Here is a 9,576-nt window from a genome sequence, read left to right on the forward strand (position 1 = left end):
ATGAAGTTATAAAACTTCCCCACACCGGAACATCTATTCTGGTTCATGTTTTCCGTCGTCTATCAGGAGGTTCATTAATTTTGGTGCTTTTAGAAAGTGAAACGATGAATATTTCCCGCTAATTCACTCATTTTCCCTACTGCCAGGCGTAGTAAATTCTCATACTGTCCATGCTGCAAGCATGAAACATGGGAGAAACATCACAAAAAATAATGTACATCAACTTGTATATTTTATTATACACACGCAAAATATTCATTTAAAATTACAATAAAATATACATTTTACGACTTATGTTAACATTTCGTGAGGTGCAACAATTAAGTTTCACTTTCCACTGATTGTTCTTGGTTATTTCTCTTATCTCCAAATATTTCTCTCTATATTTTGGTCCGTGAACACTAAAAACATGTAGACAAAGTACAACAGTTTCTTCCCAGAGAGACATAGAGATACAAAAATGATTATAAAAATTTCTCTTGATACTCGTTCATGATAATCTCACGCGGTGAGATTCAACATTCGTTTAACAGTGATTAAGAAAATATGTGAATATAAAATATATTTCGGGAGTATCGAAGATCGCGTCAGAAATGCACAAAGACGTCCAAAATTTAAATATTATCAAAAAGAGCACTGTATAGAACTAATACGTATAAAATTACAATAAAAACTGCGTATAGTTAATAAAACACCTGTGAAAATTTAAGTGCTGTTATTACTTTTGAAAAAACAGTTATATCAAATAACTATCTCAAAAAAGGTACAAAAGGTTTTCCTCTTCAACTTGATTCGTGTTAATATTTAACAATATCGTAAATTTCAACAATTGCAACAAACTTTCTGCAACATAAATTACTGATTTTCTTTTATATTTGTTAAGTAATTTCTCGATATAAAAACTTTCAATTTCCGCGTAATAAAAAATTATTTAAATTACATCTTACACAGACAAATATTACACCTGTCTCATATCAAAGAAAATGCAAAGACAATGAAGTAGAAGCAGTCGTATAGGAAATACTATTTAAAAAATGCCTTAAAGAAACGATTCCCAAAATCACTCCATGCCAGAAGCGAGATTGTGAATGAGAAGAAATCTGCGAGACAACAATGCACTCTGATCGCGATCCATGGCATTTCTAAGTAAAGTGGGTAATTTAGGCTGTGACAGTTTGCTGGACGGTTGTCTGCTGGCGAGTTCCCTGGGCAATTTGTCCCGTCTGTATGGCTTTGTACTTGAGAAAAGCATCATAGCCATACGCCACCATGGCACAGAATCCAAAGAACTGTTGGGAAAAGGATTCCACGTTAGGAATTTCAGGGAAGGTTGCTAAGATTATGGAATATTTGGCACTTACTGCAGCTGCTGTGTATGCTTCGAGGCCCATTGCTGCGGCGAGACCCGCTGCCAGAGCGTAGAGAAGTGTCCAAATGGCGCAAAAGACCAACTCAATGTGGAGCCAGGGAAGCCTCCAGAACTTCTCCAGCACATGGAAAATATAAAGCAGGAGCATGATTCCCGTAAACCAGAAACCCGTCATGGCTACAGAGTTGAAGAAGCTGCCACGGGAGTGGTAACTGAAGGCGGAAACCTCGATGCAGATGAAACCGATGAGGTTGAGGATGATGCAAACGATCTTCAAAATCCCAGGCACGGTGCGAACGTACGTGGGATCGTATCGGACTTGTGGGCTCACGTGAGTCTCCGTTGTGGTCATCGTGGCCGTCGTGTGTTGGGCAGGAAATCCTGGATCAGTCATTTTGCAGCAATGAGATCTGAAAAAAAGAGGCATTAATAGGAATCATATAAAACATTGCTCTGTGCCGCAGCCTGAAAAACCACAAAGAAAAACATTATAATAATGTTCCCATTTTACGACAGCTAAATTCACTCTCTGTGAAAGAATTCAAGGCCGCGATTCACAGACCAGCAGTTTGGATTAGATTGTATCTCTTTCTGTATTTGTTGCCTCTCTCGCATTTTATTGGAAATCGCTAGGAGATTCTTCGCATCATTGATCAAACTCACAAACACACTTCAGCGCCGCTTAGTAGTTTGACGCGATTTTTCTAAAAATACTCCAAAATTCTAACTCATCCACGCACAGAGACGAGTGAGATTTTCTGTGTTTGTTGCAAAAGCGCTGACAGTGCAGTCAAAACAATATCTTGAGGAAGAAAAATGTCTCTCCTTGAGATCCTGTGCGTTTTAGTGAGTGGTGTTGTGTGTCTTTACTTCTACTTCAAAAGGAACCACAAGCATTGGGTTAAGCGAGGAATTCCCGGTCCCAAAGCTGCCTTCATTGTGGGAAATCTCCCATCGATCTTCACACAGAAGAGAAGTCCCGTGTACGACATGGAGGAAATATACTACAAATGGAAGAAAGAGGCTAATTTGGCGGGATTCTTCAACATGATGCAGCCTCAAATTCTCCTGCTGAAACCTGAACTTGTGAAAATGGTCACTGTGAAGAATTTCCAGAATTTCCATGACAATGATTTCGCTGATATGTTCAACAAAGACAGTGATCCAGTGTTTACGAAGACGATTTTCATGCTCAAGGGAGCGGAATGGAAGGAGAGAAGAGCAGAACTGGCTCCTGCCTTCACGGATAACAGAGTACAACAATTTGTCTGCTTCAAGTGTCCTTCAATTGATATTCTTCCTTTGTGTCTATTTCAGATGAAATCCATGTTTCTTCTCATAGAGGAAATTTCCAAAAGACTTGTTCAGCATTTGGACAAAGTTGTACAATCGTCCGGAAGTCCCGTTGTATTGGAAGCACGAACATTAGTGACTAAATTTTCCGTAGACGTTGTTGGAAATTGCATTTTCCGTGTTGATGGAGGCGCTTTTAAGGACGATAATTCCGAAATGATGAAAATAGGGGAAGAATTGATGAATCCAAGTGGATCTTTTCTCATTTCTTTCTTGCTCATACAATTATTTCCAGTACTCAAAGGCATTCTTCGGCCTCGCCTCATAAAGTCAGTCGTAGTGGAATATCTGAAGAAACTTATCAGAGAAGTGACTCAGAAGCGTCAAGAAAATCCCACAGACGGCAAGGATTTCATGTCTTTCATGGAGCATTTGCAAATCAATAAGGGAACACCACCAGCTCAGATCCTTGGCCATGTTTTCACATTCTTCATCGATGGATACGAGATGAGCAGCAACGTTTTGGCACACACTCTCTACCAATTGGCTAAGAATCCGGAAGTTCAAGATAAATTACGAGATGAGCTACAAAGCTTGGACTCTCTGGAGAGTCTTGCAACTCCGAACAGTAATCAGTGCGAATATCTGCACAGAGTTTTACTTGAAAGTCTCAGAATCAATGCTCCATTGCCGTACTTGACAAAGAGATGCACCAAAGGCTGCAGTCTTCCTCTTCGCGATGACGAAGAAGTCTTCATTGAAACCAACACACCCGTCGTCATTCCCATCTATATAATTCAAAGAGATGCTGAACACTTCCCAAATCCCGAAGCTTTCGATCCCGATCGTTTTGTCGATGGAAACGCTAAGAAGTTTCAGAATGCGGGCATTTTCATGCCATTCGGTGATGGACCGCGCATTTGTATGGGCATGAAATTTGCTATGTTGCAGGTGAAAATTGCTGTGGCTGTTATTATCAAGAACTACAGCTTGAAAGTGGATCCTAAGACTAGAGATCCTTTCTGTCTCAATCCCAAATTGTTCACATCAACCCCTGAAGGTGGATATTGGTTGCAATTTACTCCTCTCGAAAGTAATTAATTTCTTGCTAAATTGAATACTCTAGTGATTAACACTTTTTCACATGAACGACTCACAATGATTCACGAGAATTTCTTTTTAAAATCACAATGTTGTCATATCGTCAGATATACAATTGAAGAAGAGATAAAATCACGTCAATTTTAGTCACTGATTAAATTGACATATTTCAGGGATTCACTGTGAGAATAATTTGATTATCACAAGCTAAAAGTACAAAATCATCTTGATACTCAATTTTTTGTTATAAATTTTGTCACGAAATAAATATTTCTCACAAAATTGTCTTTTTAATGATGATTACTTATCGGAGAACTTACAAAGTCAACACAACGAAGAAGATTGTTTCGTATGTAGAAATCCACACATTCATTCAACTACTCCAACTCACTTTACATTTGCCTCCTCTTTTTATTCATAAATAAACATATGACCGAAGAGCTGCGAGTTTACGGTATTATGTCATTCACATTACGAATGCAACTACAAATCTTTGTGTGTTTGCATGGGAACACAACGAAGTCGAGGAGAATCGGAAGAAAGAGTAATAAATAGATAAGGAATCAATCAAAAGTATTTCTGAGTCAAGTGCCTGATAAGGTGAGTTGTACAGTTCGGATACTTGTTTACTTTTTTTTTCAAATTTCATGCATGAATGAGCAAATTGATAAGAGAAGATTGGAAAATTATCTTGCCAGCTATTTTTATTGCTAAGCATTTCTGTGATTCATTTTATTTTATTGCCTCTTTACAGACGTGATTGTCTGATGAAGTGTGTTCATGGAAGCTATTAACTCCTGACAATGTTTTTAGTACATAAAAGAGCTTGTCCGAAGATTTAAAAATTTCGTTATGTGTTAAGTTAATGCTTTGACTGTTGTCAGATCATTTATCGATCAAGAACAAGATCTCTTTGAATTCCTCACTTTTGCTGAGAAGCAATTTCAAGCTCCACCGGTACAGACTTGTTAGAGGCCTCAGTGAATATTGAATGGCTCTAGAGCCGTATGTATCGTTCCGCCTCCAGAAAGAAACATCTCTCTGGGATGTCTACAATTGCTAATTCACCGAGTGATTCACTTAATTGTCCAGCGACACCCACTCGATATCCGGGCTGTTTCAAGACAACGGTGAAACTCTACGTATCAATGCACCTCGGAGAGCCTCTAAATCCGAGGCGCAAGATCTATTTGCAGACAAAATCAATAAACACTCCCGCGAGATTGTGAAAGCAATTCACTGAGAAGGTGTTATGAGCGTCACATGCAATTCCTTTCCAATTAATTTCCTTCGCGAACTCTGAGGCGATTCGCGTGAAGAATTTTGCGATTCTCCTTCGAATGTGGGTGAGAATATTGCCGAGAAAATATAAGATCCCGTGATGAAATCCATCTTGTCGTGCACGATTTTGTCACAATTCGCCTCTTGAGTGTGTTGAGTGATTCCTAAAATAAAAATATTATCTCACAGCCGGCGAGAGCATAGCATTTCTCTGTATATTTCTTGAGTCTCAAGAGTGGAGAAAAATGATCATAAATTTCACATTGCTATAGCTTTTCGCGGCCTCTCAACACAGTCAAACTGTCCGCTCTTCGGAGCCTCCTTCACAGAGTCATCAAATACACCCAAAAACAGCGACACTCGAGACTCGCGCGAGGGGAATTAAAGTTGAAATGGCTGAAATATAAAACCTGTTCCATTTCCATTGCCTCCGGACGAGCCCTAAGGGTGTTCATGGCGGGGTGAAAACAACCCCTATCGCAGGAGGTGTTCAAGTGGAGCCGTCTGAGGTCACACGCCAAGCCGTGGCGTGTCAATAATGAATGCAACCCACCGATAAAATCAATGGGACTCTTTTGCCAACACCCGCAACTGCTCAATTAGGGCCTTGAGGGGCAGTTTCTCGCAATTCAGACCCATTCCAGCGAATTTAGTGGGCTATTCACGAAGCCCAGAGTGACGCGCGCCAAAAGATTTCGTCACTCTTGGGCGGAGAAGACCTCCCCGAAGATTGCTCACACTCCCATCCACAGCACAATTTCAAGGGGCGGTCGCGGAAATAGCACTCAAGTGCACTCACCTTTAATTTTGCAGGAAAATCTCCTGGGATTTGGGGGTGAAACGCAGGAAAAACCGAACTTGGAAACCAAACCAAAAACACTGCTTCTTTCCTTCCAAAGAAGGCGTTTGTCACTATTTCATCCGTTGCTTATCCGCCAGATGGCGACATCGCTCACACGCATCAAATAAATTTTATGGCACGGAGTTTAATATAACGAACTCATGCGATGTCTACACTTTTGCCGTTCTCTACATAAAGTAAACTTAATGATTTAATGATTTTCCACGGTAATAGCTCATGAAAGTAATATTCTGGCTACATTCTCACTACAGATGCGCTTCATGATAAATGTCTCTTCAGCAAAAGAGCACTCGAGGAGCTGATTGTCATATATGAACACCATTCCGCTTGTATGGAGGCGGCTTTGGGCGCATATAAACATTCACATTGGAGTCAGTGATAGCTTCCTGGCCATGATTAGGACTGAAAACATAAGGATAAGTTATTCATGTTGAATATATTTAGCCCTCGGACTTACCTTTGTGAATGAAGACTCAAATTCTCAGCATTCAAGTTCGGCGCATCCTTGAGACTCTTCAAGAGAGTTGTAGTGGGATAATTGGCTGAATCCTGCGTTAATTTCACAATGGGAACAGTTGGATTTTTTTTCATCTCTCTGCAAAAGACAATTGATTAGAAATAGAAGAAAGTAATGCCAATTTCTGAGTAATAAAATAAAAAATAACTAAAACCTGAATTCTTTGCACAGATGAAAGATTGTTTCAAAGAAATAATCAGAATGAGGATCATCTCTGTGAGAAAGTAAACAAAAGTAAACATGATAAAAGAGGTAAATGAAAGCATTTTGTCCATACATGGTTTTGTGCTGGAAGCAGAGAATGCAGGAGAGAAAAGCCACGAGTATTGCCAGGATCATTCCAGGAATAGCCACTGCGAATGTGAATTCATCAATATAGTTTCTCTGCGGTGCATCTGAGCGACTGATTCCCAGCCATCTGTCCTGACCACGATCTAATCCAATTCCTTGAGTATTTTTCATACTATCCTCAGCTCCAGAATCATCACCAACAATTCGAAAGGCGCACCAATCCAATCGAAATCCTCCATTCTCAAAAATTGTCTGCACAGAAGTCCTCTTGTAATTGCAGGTAGAAATTTTGTACAGAGGTTTCACTTCCTCCTGGAGCTCCAGGAGTCTCTCGGAGAACACAGCATTGCTGCCCAGGTGCACAATTACGCCCTCATGGAGTTGAGGCAGCACTGGAAGACGAGCCCCCATCTTTGTGGCGGCTTCCATGAAGACAATGTGCAGATCCTTAGAACTCTCTGGCCACAAATCCTTCTGGTAGATATTCTTCAGATTCTCAATCCTCCCTGGATCCATGAGGTGCACCCAATCGAGATTGTCAATCTTCATCTGAACAACATTTCGGGCTGCTATTTTTCCCGTCATCCAAAGAGAGAGGATTATCTGACGAGTCTCATATGTGTGCTTGTTCAGGCCAACAATCTCCAGTCTCACTTCCTTCCCAGCCAATCTGTCCGGCGGAGTGCCGTACAAGAATCCTGCTCGATGCTCTTGACTGTACATATATCGCATCCAGGATGGCAAATCGGGATATCCCTCAAGAGACGGTCGGAAAACATACTGATTGGGTGCCAAAGTTGTGCTCCAGTTGAAATAAGTCGCATCAATTCGGAGGGAAAAAAGTTCTGACACGAAAATGGGGTCCAGATTCAAGCTTCCGGATGCAGAGAAAAATATGCCAAATAGGGAAATGATGAGAATTTTCCACATTTTACGCGATTTTCGTTGCACTTCTGTAAATATTCAAATCCCACTTCGTCAATTATGCTTTTTCACTAGCATTTCAAGAGAAAAACTACAATAATAATTGTGTTTTATCACCTTTTAGAAGAGATTTTGCCCGAGATCGATCAAAGTCTTCTTCTCCATAGAAAATCGGGGAAAATTCACGCAAACTCAGTGCACACTGCCCGCAAAAGTGCCTATTCGAAATAGGAATATTTACGTTTTTCCGAACATGCGCAGATCAATGTATATCGTGTCATGGCTTTATTATTACGTTTATAGTGAAAAATGCATGTAAAAATGAAGGAAACAATAACATTTATTAGACATCAAGAGCTTGGTTTGAGTTAAACCGGTTTACACAATATTCTAGAGTATTAACCGATATTTTTTGAACGAGTGGACGCATTTCACTGCACGTTTTCGTTCAATTGACTTGACAGACATGCCATAAAAAGAACAAAGCTTGTAAACACAGTGCAGAAAAGCAGCGTGCAAAATCTCACAAAATTAAATCACGTTTAAATCATTAATTCTTATTACACCGTCATAGCAAAAATTTGATCATGGAAAAGGACAACTCAGGAGCAAATGGAGATCATCCAGAGCAGCCTAGACAACCGAGCAGTCTTCAGGTGAATCCTAAAATGACTCACTTTCGAGAAGTTTCCAGCAAAAACAATTCATATTGCAGGGCCTTCTGAAATTTGCCATGGAAGCTACTAAGAAGGAAGATGCTCCTCAGGACAGTACAATGGAGCCGATGAACCCAGAGGTTAGATCAATGTTCTGCTGCCTATTTCAAAATTAATCATCCGCTTTCTTTGCTACAGGATCGGAAGTTTCTGGAAGAGGCTCTGAAGAGCATGACTGTGGATGTTTGCAAGGAATTGACTGATGCTCTTAAAGTTATCATGGATTCTTCGTCCTCAGAGTCTGACCAAGTGGATGCTATTGAGACGATTAATCACTACATATTGAGCATAGATCAGGCGGATAATTTCCACAAAATTGGCGGATTTATCATACTGAAACCATGCCTGAAATCCCCTTTTGAGAGTGTGAGAGCAGAAACTGCTGGTCTAATCACTGATCTGGCCCAAAACAATCCCTACTGTCAGCAGCAGCTTATTGAGAATAAGATGCTCCAGGAACTTACACCGCTGCTGAACCAACCAGAGCCAATATGCACTCGAGCGATGTCTGCAATTTCTGCCATAGTGACAAACTTCCAACCGGGGATGGAGAATCTATTTACAAGCGGAGAAATTGACAAGATTGTGGCTGTTCTGGAGGCTCGGAAAGAGAATCGACTTATCACAAAAATTACTTTCTTCCTTTCCGCAATTCCAGAGTGCCATCCGGACTTTGTGGATAAGTTCCTGGACATGGGCATCATGAAGTACCTCGCAAGACACATTGCTCCAGTCACTGGAGAGGAATTAGAAAACTCTCAAGTGATGAACAAGCTCCAAAACATTCTGCAAGCCACAGTAAACTTTTGCTCACATAACAGAGCTCGAGATGATTTGAAATTTGCAGCAAAAGATCTTCCTGCGAGACTCGAAGATATAGCTAAAGTGGCCAGAAGCGATGAAGCATTCATGGAAATTCAGGAAAGTGCCGAAAAACTCATGCAAATGCTGAAATAATGTAAGTCATAAATTTTGTTATGAATAGAGAATTTCATTACAATTGCAAACTTTAGTTATTTCTTAACTACAAGAATTTCATGTTCTTACTAAGGATATTCTCTGCATATCGTAGACTAACACCCAATGTCTCGATTAACTTTCCACAAAGCTTCTTCGGATTTTCCACGCATTTTCACCACTGTTCACCACTGTCAGGAGAGCTTTTCGCTCGAGGGTGTCCGGAAATTGTGTATTTTTTACGAGACAGAGACTCCGAGAGGTA

General features: G+C 40.3%; 4 protein-coding genes across 6 annotated transcripts; 2 read left to right on the plus strand and 2 right to left on the minus strand.

The window, feature by feature from the left end:
* Positions 1-249: 249 nt before the first annotated feature.
* On the minus strand, positions 250-5,966 carry LOC132260394 (CKLF-like MARVEL transmembrane domain-containing protein 4). Its single transcript, XM_059758466.1, has 3 exons — positions 5,844-5,966; positions 1,362-1,779; positions 250-1,289 (listed from the first exon to the last, which is right to left on the minus strand). The coding sequence occupies exons 2-3, from the start codon at positions 1,761-1,763 to the stop codon at positions 1,161-1,163; spliced, it is 531 nt and encodes a 176-aa protein (XP_059614449.1). The 5' UTR covers positions 1,764-1,779; positions 5,844-5,966; the 3' UTR covers positions 250-1,160.
* LOC132259938 (probable cytochrome P450 28a5) lies at positions 2,137-4,093 on the plus strand. Its single transcript, XM_059757776.1, has one exon. The coding sequence runs from the start codon at positions 2,186-2,188 to the stop codon at positions 3,761-3,763; it is 1,578 nt and encodes a 525-aa protein (XP_059613759.1). The 5' UTR covers positions 2,137-2,185; the 3' UTR covers positions 3,764-4,093.
* Positions 5,967-6,014: 48 nt separating the features above from the next.
* LOC132260393 (epsilon-sarcoglycan) lies at positions 6,015-7,799 on the minus strand. 3 transcript variants are annotated; one of them, XM_059758462.1, is made up of 5 exons: positions 7,756-7,799; positions 6,701-7,667; positions 6,578-6,637; positions 6,364-6,501; positions 6,015-6,308 (listed from the first exon to the last, which is right to left on the minus strand). In XM_059758462.1, the coding sequence occupies exons 2-5, from the start codon at positions 7,642-7,644 to the stop codon at positions 6,212-6,214; spliced, it is 1,239 nt and encodes a 412-aa protein (XP_059614445.1). In that variant the 5' UTR covers positions 7,645-7,667; positions 7,756-7,799; the 3' UTR covers positions 6,015-6,211. The 3 variants fall into 3 exon arrangements, with proteins under 3 accessions (XP_059614445.1, XP_059614448.1, XP_059614447.1); XM_059758465.1 differs by lacking the exon at positions 6,578-6,637; XM_059758464.1 differs by having other exon boundaries at positions 6,701-7,788.
* A 426-nt stretch (positions 7,800-8,225) lies between these two features.
* LOC132259234 (uncharacterized) lies at positions 8,226-9,311 on the plus strand. Its single transcript, XM_059756792.1, has 3 exons — positions 8,226-8,294; positions 8,354-8,434; positions 8,493-9,311. Exons 1-3 carry the CDS (start codon positions 8,226-8,228, stop codon positions 9,309-9,311), a joined length of 969 nt encoding a protein of 322 aa, XP_059612775.1.
* Positions 9,312-9,576: the final 265 nt, after the last annotated feature.

Source organism: Phlebotomus argentipes, unplaced genomic scaffold (assembly GCF_947086385.1).
Source record: "Phlebotomus argentipes unplaced genomic scaffold, Phlebotomus argentipes genome assembly scaffold_18, whole genome shotgun sequence".
Classification (NCBI taxonomy): domain Eukaryota; kingdom Metazoa; phylum Arthropoda; class Insecta; order Diptera; family Psychodidae; genus Phlebotomus; species Phlebotomus argentipes.